This window comes from Xenopus laevis, chromosome 8L (genome assembly GCF_017654675.1).
Source record: "Xenopus laevis strain J_2021 chromosome 8L, Xenopus_laevis_v10.1, whole genome shotgun sequence".
NCBI classification, from domain to species: domain Eukaryota; kingdom Metazoa; phylum Chordata; class Amphibia; order Anura; family Pipidae; genus Xenopus; species Xenopus laevis.
In genome coordinates, this window is record NC_054385.1 from 95211913 (window position 1) to 95237454 (window position 25542).

At 38.4% G+C, this 25542-nt stretch overlaps 1 protein-coding gene across 1 annotated transcript in view; it reads left to right on the forward strand.

The window, feature by feature from the left end:
* Window positions 1-3883: 3883 nt before the first annotated feature.
* The window catches only part of slc35f4.L (solute carrier family 35 member F4 L homeolog), a 66256-nt gene continuing 44597 nt past the window's right edge, over window positions 3884-25542 (forward strand). Inside the window, exon 1 of the mRNA XM_018230743.2 lies at window positions 3884-4364. Within this exon, the coding sequence (XP_018086232.1) occupies window positions 4262-4364 (103 nt within the window). The 5' untranslated portion in view covers window positions 3884-4261. The remainder of the gene's footprint in view (window positions 4365-25542) is intronic.

Consider the following 25542-nt stretch of genomic DNA (forward strand, 5'->3'; position numbering starts at 1 on the left):
GAAAATGACTATCTCCAGCATATCCCCAGTGTTTTTGAACCAATGTGGGTTTGGTTGGGCAGGATGCCGCCCCCCTAAAATCCTGCCACCCTAGGCCCGGGCCTAGGTGGCCTTTCCACAAATCCGGGCCTGGGTGTTAGCTGTTAGAGCAGAAGACCTAGCTCTTGTATCATTGGATTCTGTTACTGGAACAATTTAAATTGTGGCCATCATTCAGAATTTTCTCTAATGGTTCACCCACTCTCCCCCCCGTAATATGTTCTATGTTCCCAGCTTAACCTTACGCTTTGCTTCCTTGGATATTTAGTATGTTAATGTCCCTTTTACTCATGGTTTAATCTACACCACATGCCACAGTATATGATTTATTGCTTCATTTCTGTACTAGATATCTCTTCCAAATGACTTGATCAACCTATGTTTACTCTGAAGGCAATTCAAAACCCTGTCCTGTTAGGGTTCCTTGAACAAAGTGAAAAAGGTCACAGCTGCAGAATGTTGATCAAAAATGGAGGCCTTGCGCTTTTGAGAAACCTGTGTTTCTCCATTTAGTTTTATGACAAAAGCCAGCTGGGAATTGTAAGCCCTCATGAAAAAATAATATTTTCCTGTACATTACAGAAGAGAAATTGTATTACGCACATGGAAACAGCATTAGAAATAAAAACAAAACCTCATATTGCTTAACTGGGTCTTACTGCACTAAATCATTTACTCTCTGCAGTCTCTTTTAATACACAGTGCTGTGAAGGATCCAAACTGTTATGCAATATTTGAAAAGTTAATGAAACCATGTGATTTGCAAGAACATTTTGAGCATAGCCTTGAGAGTGATTTGTGTTGTCTTAGCAGTAATAAAAGGCATCCTTGATACCAAGGGGTTTATAAATGGGCTGCCTTGTTTTCAGGGATTGCTAATTACAAAATGTACCTATAAAGTCACCAGTTATTTAAACCCTGATCTTGTTTTTTTTAAATTAGTTTTTTTCCCAACAGTTTTACTTTGCTTATTGAAAGAGATTCTGTGTTATTTTGACATGATCGGTAACAATAATATTGCAGACTAACCTGTCTGTCATCAGGTTAATGAAAAGCCAGATGGTCTAATGTTTTTTTAACCAGCATGTTGTGCAAATAAAAGAACAACCACAAGTGATGAAATCAGTATATTATTTTATTCCACTTACTTTGATGAATCATTTTAGAGTGGGTCCTCACTTGGAGCTTGCAGAATTGTTTTTGAAAAATACAATATTAGACTATGCGTCAGGTCCTGGCATTTCAAACACACAAAGGCCCAAACAGCCCCACCAGTGAAGGATGTCTGTGAAGAAACCTTTTCTGTGCTTCCCAAAATCTACAGATGGGCCAGTCCAAGCCTGCTATACATAAGATTTTGTGTGTGGAAAACAAAGATCTTTTGAGAGGATTCTATAATTAGACGAACAGGACAGATACAGATTAGCTGATGCAGGGCAAACTGAAACGAATGACCTTGTGAAACAGTTATATAAAATAATTAGCCACACTTTTAATACAAAAGAGAAGAGATGAAGATATTAAAACTGTGGCCATTCATGCACAGAGCCTGTGGGGGGCTTACCCCCTACTCTCACAGAGCACGTGGTGTAATATTGAGGAGAGGCCAGGTGTGCTCTTGAGTTTCTTTTGAAGTGTACATTTATGCACAGAGGCCCCCCAGCTGGTAATATAATTGTATAAAGTGGAGGACTGATTTCATTATTATAAAATAATTGGACCTCTAATGTAAAAGAATATAATTCAGCACTGATAAGGCTTATGTAAAAAAAAGGGATCAGGGGGATTCATTATGTGATTATCTAAAACCTTTATAAATGTGTAGTCTTTTTTATAGTAGTGAATAGTAATAGCCAAATGAATAACCATTTTACCTTTAGTAAATATGCCCCCTTGATTCATATAACACTTATCAGAAAATAAGTCCATTTTGTAATAACCCATGTAAAGGTAATGGGAGATGTGAGATGATAGATAGACCTAATATATGAACGTTAGCAGATATAGATGTTAGGTTTATTCATTTTACTGGCATTAACAGTTTTGGGATATATTAAATGAGAAGGCAAGGTGAAATCACTGAGGGGTGCCAATGTTAGCCATCCTCCAGCGATTATAATCATTTAACTGATACCCCAGGCCGGTGCAGTTAGCTCCAAACTGCACTGGCTCTGGGTACTTCTGAGTGAGCTCCATGAAGTGATCTTCTACCGGCTTCTTCCTTCTTTAGGCTGAAATTAGAGCAAAACCCTGTCCTTTTTACTATACTTTTGAACAATATAACAGGATGACTGGGGAACTGGCAGCTAAGCTCTCAATCTCAGCGAAGCACCCCCGCTCCAGGTGTAGGATATATGCAAATCAAACAGAGAGCTGAGAGAAAGCAAACGAAGAGGCAGAACTTGCTGCTAAGTGCTCTTTATTGCACACAACATGTTTCGGGCCCAAAGCCCTTGATAAAGGGCTTTGGGCCCGAAACATGTTGTGTGCAATAAAGAGCACTTAGCAGCAAGTTCTGCCTCTTCGTTTGCTTTCTCTCAGCTCTCTGTTTGATTTGCATGTTTCTTTTTACTATACTGCCTAACATTTGACACCCCCAGTGATTTCTCCATTCTTTCTCCTTTAAGTCATCAAACCAATTAAGGAACATTAGGCTGACAATAGATGAATCAAACCTTATCTAGACATTTGGCTAACCATTCCCTCCATGGGTAGAACATTTTTAAACTGATATCACATTGGGTAGCATCCCACTCAAGATGAACCTATTCATGACAATACAGATGATAACCTAATTATTGTTTACAAACAATTTCTTGGAACTTACTGTAGAAGTCCAGGTGGGGCAACTGCCCTCTTCTGCGGTCACCCATGATGCCCATCCATCTTTATAAAGCCTAACTCCACTGGCACTACCTTGCTTAAGATGACCATGCACGTTACAATAACAATCCAATGGTTGGAGAAAAGATCATTAATTTTCATTACAAACGTTAAGAGCTGAATCGTCAGATGTACAGGTAGAAACAATAGAATGCTACCTCTATCCGATGATTCAGCAGTATTGCTTTGTTGATGTTTGGGTACCTTCAAAGGCGCCTGATAAAAATTTTCCATCTTTTGCAGATATTGGTCGTCTCATCCTCCACCATACACGAACCATATATATATATATATATATATATATATATATATATATATATATATATATATATATATATATATATATATATATATATATCTGTGCATGTGTGCAGGCCCGGATTCAGGGTCCTAGCGCTTGACGATTGCAGAAATACTCATCCCCATCCTAAAATCTTGCTGCCCTACGCCTGGGCCGTTGTGGCCTCGCCACAAATCAGGGCCTGCATGTATGGCCACATTTACAGTAAGACAGGAAGAATGCCACCACATCACTGAAAGGACAAATAATATATAAAAAAAAACAGTGCCACCCTCCCCACAAAAATATTTTCTCCCTTCTCCTTATTTTTTTCCTCTTCCTACCCCCTGCTTTCTGTTTAGCAGAACACTGAGAAAGGAATATTGCCATAAACGTCCATAAAGCTCATGCCAACAACTCTCCTGCCTTGCACCCTGTTACTGTATTGATATGATATCCCTTACTATACAAATGCACCTATATATGTTTAAGGGTCAGATTGACTATTCTTTCCTTATCCATCTGTCAATTCCTTTCTGAATCCTCTGCCTGCTATCCTTGATAAAATCAGTAGTAAAAGAGAAGAGTTTTGTGTTGTGAGTTAAAGTTGGCAGGCTCAGTCCCCTACAGCCAAGTATGTAGAGTACAGCGCCCCCTGGCTTCTCTGTCCCAAGTTCCGAGTGACACAGAGGCCAGTTTGTATGGGGGTAATGCAGCAGGAAAGCCGTCCTACACACATTTAGCAACAGCGGCGGGGCTGCGGCAAGTACAGTAGCAACACAACAGAGCTGCTGAGACAACACGTTGCTGAGACACAAGAGCGAGCGACTAAGTCGGAGCCGCTGGAGACAGTAGCGCAATCAGCGGGCAGGAGACACACACACGTCAGTCAGCACCTTGGAGAGCGCTTTGAACACTTGTCAATCAGGAAGGCGCCGGACGTTGCTGAGCTGAGGAACAGATTGTTGTGTTCAGCACCTGGGACAGCAGCCTCTCACCGACCCCCTGTGACAGCGGGAACTGTTCAGGAGCCGACTAACCTGCCTGCCACGCAGCTCTATGGATGCCAAAGCGACTCCCAACGGTGTGGCAACCATTGAAGACAGGATCTTAAGAATCACTGGCTACTATGGCTATTACCCAGGCTACTCCAGTCAGAAACGTAAGCCACTCGTCTTCTATCCTTCCCTATTTATGATCACTGTCAGTGTGTGTGTGTGTGTGAAGCTGTAGGAGGTGATTGAGTAGCCTAAGCCTAGCCATTCTGCTGTACTGTGTTCAACCATGTCCAACAATAATGACACCTTTCTCTTGTCTGTGCTTGTGATTAGCCATCTCTGTTTATTCCTCATCTTTGTACCATGTTTATACAATGCATTTCCATGATTGCGATGAGAGTCATGCAATGCACTGATGCTCTGCTGCAGACATTGGCTCCATCGTGTTTGGTTACAGGTTTGTTTGGCTGATCTTGTGAAGCAGCAAGAAAGCTAATGGGCTTTAGGTGCAATATACAAAAGTGACTTCTGTCCTTTTCACTAGGAGCTTGGATACCACTGATGGTCAGCCTGACAAAGCTCAGCTAACAGATCATGTTTGCCAAAGAAACGCCACTTTCTGAGAAAGTTATCTTCATGTGCAATTATCAGGAATATTCACAGCTGAGAACCCACCTACTGTTGAATTTGCTTCCATAAGAGAATTTGCAGTGGTTGTTATAGACTCACAGGATAGAATGAGATACTAGAAATTGTGTTACTGTGTTGCAATTATAGCCAAATGCACAAGTGTAGAGGGGGGTATTGCAGTTCAGCTAAAATGTGTTATGATGGCTGGTTGGTTGCTTGTCGATAAGATGCTCATAACTCTTTTATTAGTCCCTATATGACAAAATAAATTGTAATTTAGGATACTCTGTATATACATTATAATGACGGTTTAATGACTTATGCTTTAGATGATGGTAAGAATACATTGCTTTTTTTAGTTGTTTGGTTGACAAGCTGCACGTACAACTCTCAGCATCCTACCAAGCAGCAACACTGTCAAGATATAGCTGGGCATTGCAGTTCAGTTAGATCTAGAATACTGTAGGCTGACCATCCTGTCCTATACCAATGGATTTAATATCTGATGACAGTATACAGTGCTTGGTACAGTACATGTCCTCTCATACTTGATGTGTTCCATACTAATAATGCCCTAGTCATAATACTTATTCAGGTCATCACATACTAGCATATGCAGGCATCTGGATCATCACTACAAACTATTAGCATATTCTGATACTTAGAATCCTTTGAAGTTATGGTAAATGATTTAACATAATGGCAGTAAGCACATTGACAATGAGAACCATGGAACAAATGTCATGTTAATAGAATACCAATGTGTGTATAAATAGGAAGCAATATAATACCATTATATCTAGTCCTAGTATTTCTATCAAGTCCTAGCATTAAAGGAGAAGGAATACCATTTTACACTTTGGGTGCCAAAAGTTAGGCACCCCCAAGTGACTACTTTTACTTACCAGACACGCCGGGATGGTGCTCCTATCAGCCAAAAACTGCACCAGCCTGGGGTTCTTCTAGTGAGCACCATGGAGTGATCCTCTTCCTGCTTCTTCCGTCTTTAAATTTCCCGGGGGAAAAGACGCATGTGCAGTAGAGCGAAATAGCTGACTTTTTTCGTAAAAACTTGTCTTTTCGCTCTACTGCGCATGCACAGCCGGGAGAAGATCACTCCATGGTGCTTGCTGGAATAACCCGGGGTCGCTGGGTCCAGGGTGTCAGGAAAGTAAAAGTAATCACTTGGGGGTGCCTAACTTTTGGCACCACCAAGTATAAAATAATATTCTTCTCCTTTAAGTTTAATGTAAATCCAGCTTTGAAAATTGAGTGTCCCTTCAACGCAGGTTTCTGCAGGAGCTTACACTACAGGAACTGTATGCTGGCAAACAGAAATGCATCTGAATGTCTAGAGAACATTTACAAACTTTACAAATATACCTTTAGGTAATATACATTTGTTTATGTATAGCTGTGCAAGTTCTTTTCATTCTTGTTCAAATTTTTTGTATCATTAAAATTTGGCACTTTTTTTGTCTGTTGCTTTCCCCCTGTGCAGAATCAGAATACTTTGTTTTATATGTCAAAAGAAATATAATACAGGCTTTAACACTGGCATAATTACACTAATTAAAGTGCAATGTTATTTATTTAATAACTATAATCTATAGCTGCTTTTATGAGTTGTATTTAATCATGTAAATATGATATCTATAATAGCCGATACCACGCCTATGATTTTATGTTTATGAAACACAGAACAGAGATCCTACACCAAGGCATCTGTCACCCCTATTGTGGCTTTGTGCCCAAACCAAGCTCAGTGGTGCCTTGCATCTTGCTATGGCTGTCTGCCAACACATATCACCGAGCCAATAAAGAGTTGTTGATATTTGCTTGTAAGAAAAAAAAATATGGCTGTAGACATTGGGTTTTTTTATAGTTAGTCCGAATGCTAAAAACTTGAAAAATTTAATTTTTTTTTTACCATTTGTCCATTTTTTTTAGTGGAAAAAAACTTGAATTTTTCAAGATTTATTATACCCCTAGGATGGAAAAAGTCCAAATCCGAAAATCCACCATCTCAGACCTGCAGATGTTATAAATAAGTCAATGGGAGAGGTCCCTATCTTATTTGGGAGTTTCTGTGGTCTAAGCTGGAATTAGCCCAAAAATCCAACTTTTTCTAGCAAAAATCAAAAAAATTTGGACTCTTCGGGAGAAAGCCCATAATCATTGAGCAATTCAGGAAAAAAATCTGAAAAACTGTTACAATTTGGGTTTTCGCTCGATTTTATTGTGTTTTCCCCCGATCCAATTAAATTGTGCTTTGCTTTTTTAATAATAAATAAGGTCACCGTCTCAAAATTTTTAATTAAGGCTGCAGAATTAACTGTTCTATAGAGTAAGAATGGGCAGAAATTGATTTACCATAGTCAGTGTCATTTTTATTGAGCAAAGGTATGGGGCAGGTGTATATGATGATATGTAATCATAGGCGGAGGGTGATTTGTTTGTTTGGGGAGGCTAAAAGTGGCCATACATGGGTTGATTTATGTGCTGTGCAATTGATTGCCCCACGGTCTGTATGGTTAATTAAGTCATAATTTTTCTATCAATGATGATAAATGTTATGTATAAAGAAGTAAGAATACCTACACTGCACTTGCATGTGTCACACCTTTCACTTTAATTTGAAACAGAGGCAGAGAAAGCTCTTTGTGTGTTATGAGCCTAAAGGTTAAATAGGTTACCATAGGTATAGAAGGTTAAATTGGGTAATAGCAGTACCAGGCATGGACTAGGCTTCAAAACAGACCCTGGCATTTCAAAGTACACAGAGGCCCAAACATCCCCCACCAGCTATATAAATAGCGACTTTCTCTGGGATTTTACAGCCGCCCCTCTGGCATTTGCCACAACCCACAGATTGCCAGTCTGGACATGAGCTGTACCCAATTCAGTTATAGGTTAAAATATACAGGCATCTATATGTGACCCAACCAAAAGTGTGATAGATTTGCTATAAATAAATAAATCAACCAACCAACCCTCCCCCATTGCAAGTATCTGTCTCAATGCCTTCAAATCAGCACCTTCCATAATGCAGAAGTTTTTTTTGCATGGAAGACAAGTGGGTTTGGGGACGCTTATACCCTCTAACTCTCCAGCTCCTTAGACTTTGCTGAGAATGACAAGAAATGTTCTTCAGAGTAGCCAGAGGACTGCAGGCCTCACACGCTGGATAAAACAGAAATAAAACCCATTTATGTACAACTTATTTTCCATAATGTGACACCTTGCATATTAAAAATAAAAATGAAATTCTAAACAAGTGAAATCTAAAGATGGGCAGATTGATCATTACCATTAATATACTGTATTACTGGACCCAGAAGATGCTCAATAACAATATTTTTACCAAAAAGTTGTTCAGGCAACAGTAACTTAATAGTATTCCTTAGCTTTGAGAAAAAAGATATTTACAGTTCATAATGTAGAAGCCATTTCTTGCTAATGCAGTCTAAAATTCATTTATAATGATAATCCTGCGGAAGTCTTTCCCTGCCTTCAATAGGGCAAATCCCATTTAACAAGCCACTGTGGTGCCTGTATTTTAAGACAGTAAGATCATTGAGCACTCCATTAAAGGAGAACTAAACCCCCGTTAATCAAAAATACCCACCCCCTTTTCTACCATTGGCCCCCCTCAATGCTTTCTCCCTCCTTAGTAACTCAGTGGAAAAAGTATCCCTGTCATGTACCTTGGCATAATTATACAGGGTAGCACAGTGGAGCTCTTCGTATCTTTGAATACTCTTCTTTTCCTTCAGCAATCTTCGGTGCTTTCCGAGCGTGCGCAGTAGGGACAGATACTAGAATGGTCCCAACTGCACATGCGTGAAAAAGCTCTGTATCAGCGCTCACGAGGAACCAGAAGACACAGAAGATGGCACCGGAGAGCTCCTCTGCGCTACTTTGCATGAATATGCCAAGGTTCATGACAGGGACGCTTTTTCCACTGAGTTACTAAGGAGGGAGAAAGCAGTGAGGGGGGCCAATGGACGGAAGGAGATGGGGATTTTTGATTAACGGGGGTTTAGTTCTCCTTTAATCCCAGATATGACAGTAAGATCACTGCAGAAATACCCTTTGAGCACTCTCATTAACCTTAAACGTCCCAGTAGCATAAATGGATAGATTGAAAGCATTACCTCACCCAAGCAGAATACACAGTGTTTTCTTTCCTAGTGCTGCGTGTCTCTGTCTCCTATGCATAGCTGTAACGTCAGTAAAAAAAACAAGATGACAATACCTTCCACAGTAGAAAGCACAGCCATCATTCATTAATTCCAGCCAACTGGGGAGCTGCGAGCAGTGTTGGCTTGCATGTGGGGAAGGTGTTGCAGGTGAACACATTTCTTATATTAGGCAATGTGCATGAAATCTGCATTACATGTAACTGTTAGTCCGGCAATAAAAATTGATAATAATTGATAATTGAAATAAAGATGCCATTCAGAGCAGAAAAGGGTCCAGGTTTCACATGCTGCTACTATCATACATTTACAATTGTAAGAGTCATTAAGTTGAAGCATTTATCCACCCCAGTACAGACGGTGAGACAATAAATTACAAAATATTTCAAAGGTATTGATTAGAATGCTGTTCTTCTTGAAGTGTGACTGATCCGGCAGTTACACAGATTCAGCATTTGCTTATATGGGGCATTTATTATAAAGTCACTAGTACACTCCTAATAATAAATATTTGCATTCATTGGCTTGGCCGTAATGTGTGATGAATTGGAACAGCTTGTACAGCAATTTCCACCTAAATGTTTATTGGTGTAAGGGAGCGCAGGTAAGCATTGCTGTGGTGGGCAGGCACTTGTGTGTTAAAATACATCAGATGCCATGAAGCCAGATAATCATTTGATGGGCTTGACTATTATATTCTTCATAAAAGCTGTTTTTCTATGAATTAAACACCATACTTATATAACATTCAGATTTCAATATTCAAAAACAGTAAATGAAAATATTAAATGAAACCCATTAAACTTTAATTTAAACTGAAGACATTTGTATAATATCTGGATTTTATATAGCTCAATGTTCTAATCTCTGTTGTCACTCTAGTAAAAGCCTCATATTATGTCTAATTGGCACCCAACTGAGACCTCTTTGTTGGGCAAATTATAATAAACCAATACCTACCATTTGTTCTCTAGTTTATACATTTTGTTTTATAACTGTTTTCACACTTTTAAGCAGCAATAATCTCTTTATCCACAGACACGTTTGCCTGCTCCTGCTTTTTTTTATACTTCTATAACATCGTAATTGATTTTTGCTCTATTCAGTAATTGCTTCAGTAGAATCCCATTTGTAAACGATATAGGAAAGCAGTGAAGAGTATCTGTAAAACGTCTTATTAAGTTGAATGGGGAATGGGTAAGATCTCCCCAGTTAATTCGGGGAAACCAGTGAAGTTTGAGATTAGAAAAGGGAGAGGTTCATTTTTGTTAATGTTCAGTGACTTGAGAGTTAGTTCCCATACCACACCATGTAGTTTAACTGGTAAATATATTTACAGAGAGATGTGCTTAATGTTCTGTAGAAAATGCCACGCATTAACTGTAGTAAAACGGCACATTTGTTTTATTACTGGTAAAAGAATTGCTCAGACAACCCTTATAAACATTTACTGTATTGTGCAGTTCCACTCCAAGGCTGACTCTGGGTCAAAGGAACAGTTTCCAGTTTCAGAATATATTCAGTATTAAACTTAAAGGTTAGTATTTCAATGTTTCGCATATTTTTTTTTTCGCAAACACTGTTAGTAACTTAACCCTTTTAAGTACCTGCCAGGGCAGTTGTGACCAGCACCATGTCTTGATTAACAACATATTTTTCCCACGGGGTAAAGAGAACCGTGAAACATAGGATCTGTGGTGCTGGCATATGTCCATGTTTGAACTGTAGATTCTTTGTTCTGTAGCATATAAGGGGTAAAAGGAATGTCATTATTATAATAATAAAGTTCCTAAAGTTACTGAAGTTCACCCCATAGAATATCCAGCATGGAGACAAATGTGAAATGGCATTTCATACCATATTAATGCTAAGCATGCAGAACCTTCCACCAGAGCTCTGTGCATTGCAATATATTTTGTCGCTTCAGGGACGCATTCACTTTCAAACTCTTTCTTTTTCTGTCTTATTTTATGGTCTCTCCTTCTGCCTTGGTCTCCTGCTATCAATTTCCACCACTGTTAACACTTTTAAAAATGATCTTCCTTTCTGTCCTCTACCCTATCTTGATTTAGCTCTTATATCAGATAATTTTATGTTTCACTCCCCTGCTTTTCTTTTCCTCTTCTAAAATCTAGAACATGTTTTCTTCATCTTCTCAGGTTTACCCTCTTGTAAAGGGGTTTACATTTCTTTAATATCTTCGTTTCTTGCTTCTCATTCTCTATTCCATTATTTTAACACAAATTAACTTTGTAGCTTATTTAGTACTACAGTTCCAATTAAATTTAATTTCTGAGATGATGTGGAAGCGGAACTGCATTGAAGGTCACATGCAGCGTATCCATTTAGTGGAGCAACATACCACCAGGGCCGGATTTATATAGTGAGTGTCCCTAGGCACGCTGCTTTTCATTGCCCATGTCCCCATCCCTATTTGTGCAAATTTGCATCATTGGACCGGAGCAATGGGAAATTGAAAAATCTATTGTATTTCCTGCGCATCCCCAGTGTTTCATAACCAATGTGGGTGTGGTTGGGCAGCATGCCACCCCCTAAAGGCCTTGGTGGCCTTTCCACAAATCCAGGCCTGCATACCATGGTCCCCTGTAGAGGAACCTCCTCAAAATTCCACAGTTGGTATAAGAGGTTTTGTTCTACTGATTTTGCATTGCGCCAATATGGGACCCAGGAGATTGTGAGGATAAACCAAAGAGCTCGGTGAAGCTGGTGTTTTTGTCCTACCCTGTGTCCACTCCGAGCCAGAAAACCTTTATCAGCTGCTTCAATGTTTGTTCCTAATGCACAAAGTCTCTCTATGTTCATAGAGTAACATAAACAATCAAAGCATTTGAGATTGAGCAATTGATGGTAGATCAAGAATGCTGATGATTTTTCTACAATCATTAAAGGGCACCTGTCACCCTAAAATAGTTTCCCCCACCAGAGGGGGGGGTGGCAGCACAAGAGCGAGTTGCTCCATTCACCAATTATGCGCATGCATGTGCCCCAACATGGCTGCTTGCACCAGGAGCTGTTTCCTGGTGCCGGCAGCCTAAGGCTGGTGGGGGGCCAATTTTTAAAAAAACAAAAACCAATAACTATTGTTTCCCCAATTAGTGCAAGCTCTATTAGCCCATACTTCTGATGTGAGAAGCTATTTAAAGAGATACTGATGCCACAAATGAAACCATTTTTACATCTATCATAGTATTGGCTTTGTTTGCTTCTTATAATTTTGCTATAAAGTATTTGCTCAAAGCTTTTACATTACCCATCTGACTCCCCGTGCTTGTCTATGAGGGGGCTGCCATATTTGTGCAGCAGAAGTCCATTAGAAACTTTAACTGACAGGCTGAGATGGGTCAGGCCAGGTTTAGGAACACCAACTAAAAATTATTTACAAAAACAAACCTCTCAGCAAAAAAACAATCCGCATGACCTATAGGTAACTTTTAATGCACATTCATATTTTAAAAAGTAATTTTTTAACGTCAGTATCACTTTAAGGTGACTTGTGCCCTTTAACCCATCTCTTGGCATCTCCTGTTCAGTTACATTCTATCTTTCATCTTATTTCCCTGTCTATGATTTTTTTAATTTGCATATAAATGTATACTGTGTGCTTTCTTAATTTATGAGATAGGTTTCAGGCAGTTTCACACGGCTACCTAAGTTAGTTTGAATGATGTCCAGTGCTATAGTGATGTTTATTTGACATCTTTCTTTCTTTATACTTTATTACTGAGTTAAAAAAAAAGTTCTAGTTTCTCGGAAGTATTTTCTTTATAGTTAGGGGCAGATTTATCAAGGGTCGAAGTGAATTCGAGGGAATTTTCGAAATAAAAAAATTCTAAATTCTAAGTAACTTTTTGGATACTTCGACCATCGAATAGGCTACTATGACTTCGAATTCGATTTGAAGTAAAAATACTTTGATTATTCGACCATTCGATAATCGAAGTACTGTCTCTTTAAAAAACTTCGTCTTCAATACTTCGCCAAATTAAACCTGTCGAAGTGCTATGTTAGCCTATGGGGACCTTCTAGAGCATTTTTCTAAGTTTTTTGAAGTCGAAGAAAAATCATTCGATCGATGGATGAAATCCTTTGAATCGTTGGATTAGAAGGATTTCATCGTTTGATAGAATGATTTTACTTTGACCGCAAATGGCCAAATTTGATGTAAAAAACTTCGACTTCGGTATCCGAAGTCAAAGTATTCCAATTCGATGGTCAAATTTCGAAGCTTTTTCTACTTCGCAATTCGACCCCTGATAAATCTGCCCCCTAATATAGGACAGATTCAATTCCAGAAGTAGTGATTTCCTGTCTTGCGACCGTATATTTGCTTTGTAAGATGATGACACAGTAAGACTACTGGTTTTATCTGTCAAAGAAGCCATTTCTATCTCAGCAATATGGTTACTAAATTACTATTGTACATCTGCAAGCTGTATTCTAAACCTCATTCTTTAGTTTTTTGTCTCCCTTAAAGTGAAGCAGAAATAGTTTCCTGTCTGATTATGTTCCGCTTTTAAGTCCAGATAAGCAAATAAGGCTGCACTATGGATAAGTTTGAGGAGGATTATTGCAACATTAAGGTAATAGCATCGTCTTACGCGTTTTGGGAAAACATTCCCTTAATCATAGCGAATCATGCCTATGATTAAGGGAATGTTTTCCCGAAACATGTAAGGTGATGCTGTTACGTTAATGTTGCAATAAACCTCCTCAAACTTATCCATAGTGCAGCCTGATTTCCTTATCTGGACTTGTATCACAGCTGGGACGCTGGTGGCACATGGAGGTTGTGGAGCTGATTGGGGGGACACGGCGTGGTGGGGTGAGTCTTGAGCGGTAATAATTCTTCTGACTTTCTTGTGTTCCGCTTTTAACCTGATAGTATTATTTTAAAGCTTAAAGATTTAGTGCATCAGTAACATAGTCTACTCTGTAAGTATGAATGTGAAGAAGCCTGCTTTTATTTCTTTTTTTCATGTTTTTGCAAGATGTTTAAAAAATATGATTTTGTATTACAGCTGGATGGTTTCTAAATGCCCTTTGCAGCTGCCATTAACAACCAACCACAGAGCTATGTTAATATAGTCAGATATATAGTTCCTGCATTATCTCAAATAAAACATTATTGCCAAAAAAATGGTAGTTTGTTCTTTTAAATTCAATATGCCACTTTGAAATATTACAGAAATAACATATAGCAATTGACCAAATTTTTACACTATAAAAATCTTTAACTACTATTTTTTTAACTCAATTTTCATTTACAAGATGAATTGTCCTGCTGAAAAGCAGCTTTGTCAAATGACGTTGCTTCCAGTGCAGCACTGTTTTTGTGAGACACTGGGTTAAAGGTAACATTGTTAAACTCCAGATCCCAATTAAGATTATTCCTTTATCCCATGTAAATGAAGGGCCATCATGGTTTGGCTCAGGGCAATACATGGATCAAGAAAGAGATTATGAAACATATAAGAAGGGAAACATGGAACAATACTGGGCTTACATGGTCAACTGTCTCCCATTCAAAAAAAAAAAAAAATATATATATATACTTTAGATACTAAGGTAAATAAGTCCATCAGGTTAATTCCAATGTTGTGTTGAGCTAGAATAGATCATGAGTTAATTTATTTAGTTCATCTAAATCACAAAACCAGCCTAGAATGATGTCAGCTTGGCATCAGAGCTGAGAGATTGTGTCTTTTGCTGGAGGTGAAATGGGTTTGAAAGTCATTAAATGCTGATTCCTGGAAATGCTGAAACCTTTGAATTTCAGTAGAAATCCATGTGGCTTCTAAAATAGTGAATACACGTCCCCCTTGATATGGAGTTTCCGGACCCTATACAAGCACAAGGTCAAAGGTTGAGTGCCTTTATAAAGGCCATGGAACTCCAAGGAGACAGGGGGTATTTTATTTATTAAAAGGGCAATTTTAAGTGACTCACGTGACAGAAATTGAATGCCCCCATGCAGTGTAATGGTGTAAAATTAAAATATAAGGATATATAAAAAGCATCTATGGCATTGTGCCTTTATATGGACAGGGTATTGTATATTTGTATCCTTATTGCTTACACATAGAGTAGAGAAAAATATTGCAGTAGGAGCTTGCTAAAGTAAAACATTCCTATACAATGGCTCAGCCTGAGTGCAGGATGTGGGCCCCCTTCCAATCTGGAGTCTTGTCCCTTGCACTCCTCACAAAACAAGCTTTTTCACAATAGAGCTGCTTAAAGGGGTGTGGACCCAGCTACAACCCCCCTCTGCACCCCCAGTAGTTACCCCACTTTTCCTAAAGGAGTAAATGATGTATTGCCTGTAAATATATACATAACCATTCAGTGAAGCCAATATTTGCAAACCTTGGGGTTAATTCAGAAACCATATTTATGTTGCTACACACCAGCCACTGGGATATTATTAGGCAAACTTTTATAATATTTGAAGGATATAGTCACATGACATCCCGTACAACTTTAAGCCCAAGAAATGAGCCAAATTACATACCAATCAGTTAAAAGCAAACAGCAACTGTAATTACAGTTCTGAACATTAACAGCAATAAAGGTAACAACCATTTAAAGTTTACACTGTAAAACGATTGTCTTCCTAAGTTGTTCAGTTTACCTGGATGACCACAGTAAATATCATTTAGGAGTGGGCAGCAGTGTTGGAAGCCATCCTGGTATTGACTGTACTGAAGTGTCTGGCTGCTAGCAATGACTTTTAAGCCAAGAAAGCTTCAGGTTAAGCAGTTTTCCTTTAAATTTGTCACTTTCTGCTGTGTCTGCACTTCTCAGTCTCATGGTCAGGAAGCAGAGTATGAGAAGGCGGGGGTTATGTTACTGCTAATAGATTAGTTTGGAAAGTGCATCATATAATGCTGCACTGGATCCTGCCTAACCTCTTCTGATGTCTGTCTGTTGATCATTTGACTTTTGAACCTGTGCCCTGCTCTAGGAAATAACACGTGTTAATAATTCAAGGGGTTTTTATATAATTAGCTAGACCCTACATTGCTCTATGGTGTTGCTGCAGGTATCCTGCTGATGTGACTGTTTGTGAATCTAGCCATCTATCTAACAGCTTCCAGTAGTTCCACGTTTTGTGAAGTACCTAATCCAGTGAATTAGTACCTTGGTTAGTTTCCCAATCCTATTGAAGGGAATCTAGGGTCCAGAAATAAGGCCTAGATGGATAAAGTAAGTTTTCCACTTTTGGCTAATTATAAGCAGGCGGACTCAAGATGTGAGATCCCCATTGAGTCGTTATAGCTATATACTACACAAGAGCCACTTATATACTTATACTGTAAACGGTGCTTAATGATGTCATCGGTTACAATCAGAGCTTAGTGATGTCATTTCTGTCACATGACTCACTGAAACTTGTGTATTATAATAAAAAAGTACCCCCTGTTGAAAAATAGAACCTCGTGTTTTTATATGGTCATGGAACTCCTCGGTAACTCATAAAATCCGTATATTTTACAAGAGGGGGTACTTTATTCACTATATATAATATAAAGGTCCAAGAACATCCTGTAAGTAATAACAGGTGCTAGTGAAGTTATCAGTTACTAATGGTGCTTAGTAATGTAATTTGTCTCACCGAAACTTGGGTAATTGTTTTGGTCATGGAACTCATCTGTGACATATAATAGCCTTACATTTTACAACAGGGGGCACATTATTCTATATGTATGTTATGGCATATTGGCATATTATGGCCTTAAATGTCAAGGAATGACAAAAGGTTGCTGGCAGTAATCATCTAGTGACTGGTGCTGCAAGTGCCTTTACTCTTCTACTTGTTAAAGGAACAGTAACACCAAAAAGTGAAAGTGTTTTAAAGTAATGAAAATATCATGTACTATTGCCCTGCACTGGTAAAACTGGTCTGTTTGCTTCATAAATAATACTATAGTTCATATAAACAAGCTGCTGTGTAGCAATGGCGGAAAATGAAAAAAAGCTATAAGGCACAGGAGAAATAGTGGATAACAGATAACACCATTATGTTCTACAGAGCTTGTCTGCTATCTGCTGTGTAACCTGAGCCGTTTCTCTGCATTATATTTGTATTACTCTAAAACACTTTAATTTTTTGATGTTACTGTTCCTTTAAGTTTCTCCCCTTACTTTTTGCCTTTTGATGCCCTTATCTCCCATTATCACCCTTCTTTTCTCCACAGCTTTCATTCTTCCATATCCCCACATCCCTTTGACAGTCAATTAAACCCCTCTGCTGCTTGGAGGTGTGCTTCATTTTACATCTACTCTATCAATAGGCAGGCTTCATACTCCACCTCATACTCTGCAGACCTGGCTTCAGCTGTTTAGCGATTAGACAGGGGGCAACAGAGCAGGGTTTTAAGTGCTCAATACAGCTTACAGTTATTGCCCTATCATATGTGGATGGTAGAAGGAATAAAGGAAACAGCATGCAGCAACATAGTGTCTGAAGAGGAGGAGCCTGCAACCAAAACAAATTAAAAATGTTCACCAAGTCCCTTATTCTGAAAATGAATAAAGGAAGTGAGAACCTGCTACCACTGTGCATCGGGACCTACCAGAATATAACCCGCTAACTTTTTTTTATTAAATTCTAGCTTATTTAATAAAAAACAGCCTGCAGGAAAGACACTGTTCAATTAATTTTCAGTGTGGCTAAAAATCTCTAATGTTTTAATAAACCTGGAAAATAAAGTTTTTAGAGAATATTCCCATAGATTTTTATACAACCTCACCAGCATTTACTTTTTGTGTTTTTTCTCCTTAATATACTATGATTATTCGAGGTTTCAGAAAGTATGCTTTTTTTTCTCTGTGAATCCAATTTTTGATAAGTCAGCCCCTTAGTCTCACATAGGAGCCAAAATGCGTCTTTATAAAAAGTGGCTGATTTATAAAAATTAGTTGTTGGCATTAAGCCTGGGCTAGGATCCATTCTAGTTCTTCTCATCAGAAGACCAGTTACTACTTGAAGGCCAAATTTAATCAGTTTATCTCCCTCCCCCTCTGTAGGCATCCCTGAGAATTATAAATATCCCTGATATTGAACTAAGCATAGATGCTTTTGATAGGGTGTAAATGTAAAGAAGATTGCAGATGAATGCAGGGTCAGGAGACACAGCTGTCAGAGATTTTCTGAGAATCCAGAGACAAGCCAAGGTCAAAGCAGACAGTTATAAAATGGGATGTCAAATCATACATGAAGCTGCAGCATGCAGCAGGAAAATACAAATCAATAGGCCTCATTTATTAAGGCAAAATCGCAACCATTGATGCTAGAAAATCTAATGCAAGGTGCAGAGCAAAGTCCAGTCCTTATTAACTCCTTAGGTGGGAGCATACCAGGAAAAAACATGTGGTGCCCATCCAGTATGTAGCTCAAGACACAGACAGTACCACATAAAGATAGAGGTGACACTAGCCCTCTGTGATGGTGTTCTCAGCTCAATTTGGGGACAGGAAGGTGCACTGTAGCCAAGAAACATGGGGCTTAGTTCATTAACCCTAATATGTTTTATTATGGGTACTATCCCTATAAAAACACTAAAATATGAGTTTCTAACTTTCAGTTAACATTAATACATTATTCTTCATTTTCATATTAATCACTGAATGTCTCATCAACACTAATCATTAGGCTTCAATAATAAGCTATAATAATGGAGGCAACATGAACCAGTTTATGCCCCAGTAGGAGCCTATTATTTAAATATCTTCAGAGTCAAACATCAAAAGCCATTGTCCAGCTAATCATTTTTCTTGTATTTGATTTGTTATCCAAGTGACCATCACCTGCATTAATTATCAGGAGAATATACAGTATATATATATATATATATATATATATATATATATATATATATATATATATATATATATATATACCACTCGCAGTTCTCACCCACTCATCTCTTTCCATGGAGACCCTGATGAGAAAGTAACTTTGGTTCCATTCTCTGACACCCCATGTGTATTTTCTATGGCGTTGATTTTGATTTTGTATAGGAATGCAGCTGGGCAGCAAATTTGTTATTGCGAGATCTACACAATACACTAATTATTCAGACTGTGATTTCTCTATGGTTTAGTAGCATGCTGTATAAAATTATTCAATATTCATCATTTATTTGGTTGTTTTATTCAATCTGCTCATAGACCCCTTCACTGCCAACAGAGCACTTGGGAAACAGCACATTTTTGCCTTTCCCTGAAGCAGGGAATAATAAATACTTCTAATTCATTAGCCTAGTTTCATTTGGGATCAATTTAGCTCATAATTAATTCTTAGTTTTTCAAAAGCCTACATGCTGTGTAGTTTTGGATTATGTCACAGCAGAGATGAGAAAAGCTGTATTTAAGAGGGTGGATCCAGACAGGGATGATTGCATGTGCCTCCACCCATGTTAGGGCCCTACAGAGTAGCAGTTATAGGTTGGATGGATATGAAACTTTTTACTATGCAACCGCTCAGCCAACCTTGTAGTAGCAGCAGAATTTGGGAAGGCCATATGGGATAGCAAGTACTTTAACCAGTTCCTTGACTGCAGAATAAATATATATATTTTACTTTAGTGAAGCTTGATTAAGTGTAGTGCATTCAAAATACATGGCAATGTGATGCCGACAGTTGGTATTTGCTATTATTATTATTACAGGTATGGGATCCGTTATCTGAAAACCTATTATCCAGATAGACTCCATTTTATCCAAATAACAGAAATTTCAAAAAATTATTTCATTTTTCCATATAATAATAAAATAGTACCTTGTACTTGATCCAAACTAAGGTATAATTAATACTTATTGGAACCAACACCAGGGTTTATTTAAAGTTTAAATGATTTTCTAGTAGACTTATGGTATGAAGATCCAAATTATGAAAAAATCTGTTATCCTGAAAATCCCAGGTCCTGAGCATTCTGGATAACAGGTCCCATACCTATACTATAAAAACGAAGGTCTTTCACTAGGTTAAATAATTTAGTTATTTTAAACAAAACCAAGACTTTATGTTGCTAAACTGCCTATCATGATGTGTGAGACAATATAGATGGGAACAGTAAGGCACAAGGTACACATAATGATTTCTCTTTGCTAACAGGCAGTGGAAATATTTCTGGCAATAAGTCGCTACTCGAAATAGATTTGCTGAGAGTAGGATTTTACTGATTATTCATAGTTCTGCTTTATCATCCTTTTATCGAATCACTGTTTAATTATGCAAAGCACCCATTGAATTTTTGCTAACTCACAATACATTTCTTTATTATATACTTTCCAGCCACAATTATTTGTCCAAGTTAGTTTGAGGCTCATTGGTGGATGCTGGCAACTGTAACTCAACAGCTGGTCTAGTATCTTATTGTAAGGTCTCATCCTGGTTGTCTAGTGGTTCCGAGGGGCCGGCTGGGACTCCCGCAGTCCTAATCCATTTGCGCCAATGCGCACTGCTTCTATGGGTTGCATGGCTGTTTACTTCTGGGTTTATGCTAGCGGAACGTGATGTCATTCTGTGGCGTGAAAATTCAAGTATTAAAAGGGGCTTCGAACTGGAAATCATTGGCCATAGTTAGGTCTAATTTGATTAGTTTCCTGGGTGCGATTTGTCTGTATTTATCCTGATTTTGATCCCTGCCTGTCTGACTTCTGAACTCTGCCAATTCCGACCTTTTGCCTGACTGACTATTTTTGAACTCTGCCTGTACTGACCCCGGCCTGCCTGACCTTGGTTGAACTCCATCAGTACCGCTTATTGTCTACTCATCTAACTGTTGCCTTCTGTCCTAAACATGAAATACGAACGTGCCCCTTTGCTTGTCCAGAACTCCTTGCTTTGCTCCTCTCATTTTAAGACCTGGCGGCATCTGAGTAGCTCAGGGCTCCGCCTGAAGCCAAAGGTGGCTGCTACAGGCAGAAAACTGAGCCAGTACCGAGAGCTTAGCACTAGATCTGGATTCAGGGTGCCGATCGTGACACTTATGTAGCCCCCCATTAATTATATTTATATGGCAACTCAACCCTCAAGAACTCCATAGGCTGCTTTACATGATATCATATTGTTAAAATCCAGCCAGTTAACAATGTAGTTCTGTATATGATTTCATCAGTCCACTGCACAGACCACAAAACAAGGTCAAACTACTCAAGTTGTAATAAACCAGCAGCTCACTAGATGTGGATTGTTCAATGTAGTTCAACAACAAACAGAGCCTATAGAACACCATGTCACCCCAAGTCCAGGCAGCCTAACTGACAAATCAGGCTCTACACAGCTAAGTGTGTCAGAGTGTCAAATCACTCATATGTTGTAGGGCTGGTGGAGGGTTTGGGGGTAAATGTTTAAATGGGTGCTTGGGCAGCCATGTAGAATGAAGTCGCTTAAAACTGGAGTGGTGTTGATAGACTATTGTGCAATTCCATCTGTGGGACTGAACTGTCATGATTAAGAATGTGATCTCTTTTTAGCATGTATGAAAAAAAATCAACTGATACCCCTGAGACATCTTATATGTACTTAGCCTTGTCCCTAAATAGCCCAAATTAAATTGGGAGCCCATTCACAGCTACTATGCCCATGAGGAAGCCTGAAAGGGTGAAATGCACATTGGGCCGATTTTCTTGGGACTAATGAACTATTGTATCAGTGGTGATGGTCTATGTCCAGCCTGATCAGCATATTTAAATCTTTATAAAGTTGGGGGATTAGTTTTGGCCAGTTTTAAGCATAAGGTACATTTATACTTTTGGTAGTGATATGCTCTATACATTTGTTAGAATAATACGGGCAATTGTGTGCCACCTTGGGCATATCTATTATGTACCTGGGTACTTAGAACTTTTCCCTTAAATATTGTGACTTCCGTGGTTGTGACACATGCCTGACTATCTATGGAGTCCATAATTCACATTGTGTGGACTGTTTTAATATGTCTGTGTATTTTTATGTGGGTTTTTTTGCATTAAGTTTTAATAAAGGTTCTTTGTAATTTTTTTTGCTTTGTCCAGATGTAGTTCCACTAGTACAGTGGATTATTCATTCACCGCTATTAGCTCATTATATAAACTGGAAGTGATAGAGGCTCACACTTCATACTGCTCCCTTCTGTTTCCCAATTTGAGCCGATCAGTGTTTCTCCTTTGCGGTCAGGATTCTGTACAGTTTACATATAAATGCAAAATTGCAAACTGGCCATGCAAGGTGAGAATTTAGTGTTCGAAAAGAGGCAACTCTAGAGCATATTCTTGTCAAATATATTTCTCTAAAGTGACTTAGGTATTAAAGTAAATTCCCTAGAAATAGGTTATATATATTTTTATTTGACATTTTTCCAGAACTCTAGAATTCTTTTTCTAAACTGATTTCCAAGGGTAAATATTCTGTATAATTATGTAGGGTGACCAGCTTCAGGCCATTAATCTGTTGGTGAACTACAACTCCCATCAACCCCAGCAGCCCACATCTTGGGAAACTTTACCACGGGTCTAGTTTGCAAAGTCTGCCTTTGCATTATGTTGATCAGATAGATGAGAAGCAACAAGATTGTCAATATTGATAATTAAATGGAAAATAAGAGCATGTAATCCTGCCTTATGTAACCTTGACAAGCCCTTTCAGGAAAGGCTGTTTTATAAATCAGTAAGAGAATATGCTTTGCTGTAACAGACAGAAAACGTCAGCAAAATGTTGGGCCAACACAGCTGTTAGGTCAGTAAATCACTGTTCAGTGTTCTTCATTGCCAAGTGAAGCTCTGCCACAAAAGCCAAAAAATAAAGTGATTAAAACTTTTTCAGCAGGAAGCAGTTCATCACTGCCTATTAAATAGATTAGCTTTATTGTTTATGTACGCTCAGCCAGGCTGGTGGCGTCTATGTCTCACTTCTGCTAAAGTCACATAATTGTTAAAATTTTTTTGGCTTGGCAGCTGATGAGGGTGGCTCTCTTGCCTGTTTAAAGTCAGGTGCATGAAAAAAAAATTGGCATGCCTATTATTAGCAATTAGTGTAGGTGCACACAGAATGTATGCACAAAAACCATAGTAGTTTGTATGAGGAATCGAAACAAACTGTTACATTTTAGAACAATTTCACCAATTTATTCATCTTTCCAAATACAGTCAAACCGTACCCCTGTTTTACATTTCTCCTTGATTTTATGTTTTTTTTTAACAGAAAACCACTGATTTATGTACTCCCGTTGTATGTTTTTATTCCGGTACCCTGGAAAATGTAAAATTGAACTTTTGATGTTAATAATGCAAGCAAAATGACTTTCAGAAACTAAAATTCAATAAGGTGCATTTGCTGGTTTTGGCCAAGTGGTGGAAGCAATACCCCTTGGCACTTGTCCCTTGGCAATACTCGCTTTCTTGTCAGGAGTCCATAAATTTCTATGACGAGGTAGGACAGAAAGTGAGTAACACTAGTTAAAGTGCTTCTCACAACCCTTGGAAATGCTGCACATGCTGTATCACAAATAGAAGGAGCACAGCTTAAGTGCAGACTTAAGGTCAAAGAGAAACATGTATCAGTAGTTAAGTTCTCATAAAATATGCTGGCTCTTAAATTCCATCCAATTACCACTCAGTAATGACATTCCCAGATGCCCCTAGAGAGTTTCCCACTGCATGTTGTGCTTCTTGGGCCATACACCACAGGGGCCTCGTAGCAGCTGTTTATACGACTAAGTTTAACACGTGTTACAGTAAATGTTTCTTAATGTGGCCTATTTGTTCTGTCTAATACTGGGAAAAGTCTTGTCTTGAAGATGTGTTGACTGATTTCTAGTTGTTGCAGAATTATGTCATTTTTTGAAACAGGACAACAAAGCTTTGTTAAGGTGGTGAGAACTGGGACTGGGCCATTACTGTGCAATTGACACGTGAGCCAGACTAATCATTTGAAATATTATGTATAAATGAGCGTGGCTTCTTCAGTATAAAAATAATGCATTTTTGTTGCATGTGCCATATGTTTATCTATAATGATAATAATAAATGAAGGCAAATTATTTTTATTTTTACTTGTAGTGCACATCATTTACATTTGTCTGTTTCACATACTGTTAAAACAAGTATTTATTCAGGGCTGCTTAAGGCACAACTGTGGCCTTGTTAGAGATCAGCTAACAAAGGGGCCCTGCTGCAAATCATTGTTGTTGTTTGACTTGGCACAATTAAACACAAAGTAAATCCCTGTTATGCATTCTACCCATGTGCTGGAGTTCTAAAATACACCCCTTGTTCGAGATCCCATTAATGGGTTTCCTCACCCCCGCCCCCAAACAAATTTGTGCCATATTAACCCCACCCTACTTAAAGGGATAATGACATGATATAGAAAAAGTTAAGGCAATGTCATCTACAACATTTTCTTTTTCTAAATCTGAGAATTTGTAGTAGTGCAGTCTTCAAGACCAAAGAATGAAGGCTTAGGAATTGGGCATGCTGATGTATATAAAAAGCTAAGGGGGTTATTTACTAAACGCCGAATGCAAAAATCCAGAAAAAATTGTGAATTTTTCGGAAGTATTAAACCCAGAGGATGGAAAAGTCAGAATTAGAAAATCCGGCATCTCAGACCTGTCGAGGTTGCCTATAAGTCAATGGGAGATGCCCCAATTATTTTTTGATGTGAGCTGGGTTTCATGCAATACCCTGAAGTTTTCGGGCAAGTGTAAAAAAGCATTAGAAATCTGAGTTTTCGGTTGAAAAATCTGAAAAAATCTGATATTTCGGGTGAAAAATGCGCAAAGTTAATTTTCGGGAAAATTTTATAATAAATAAGAGTAAAAACCCCAAATAGATTTGATCGGAGTTTGTAACAGAAAATGTTGTGATAAAATCGGACTTTGATAAATAACCCCCTAAGTGTTCTCAGGCCTCAAAGCTTGGACGACGGTAATGTGAAACCTCGTCAACCCCCGAATATCTTTGCTTGCTCTCTGAGAAAGGGGTTGAAGGGGAAGCTGACAAGCTGAACTGCAAAAAATATGTTCTGCTTTAAATAGAAGCAGAGCCAGTGAACTGACAGCTGCATTTCTACCCACAGGGTGCCCCCACAATAACAGTTACTAATGCAATGGGATGCAATACCTAATGTAGCCACCCATTAAGCTTTTTTTTTAACATTTATTAAAGAAGGTTGATGGTGGTAACCATATTAATATACTTGTAGTATTCAGGGCCATAGAGCAGAGTAGATATTTGTCATGCTGCTATTGATTTACTTTTTATGTAAGCATGACAGTATAATATAATTATGTCATATATAATCAGGTTAATGTCACAATTTAGGCAGTACAGTCCTGATTCATGAACCCCAAACGGGATGAGAAAATGGACATGGTTTCTGGTAGGTGGGTCGGGAACATGGTCATAACTGTCTGTTGCCATGATTATTTACTCTCGATATTCTAATAGACCAATCAAACCTCACTTCTAGTTTGCTAGGGGCTTCTGCATAGGACATACATGC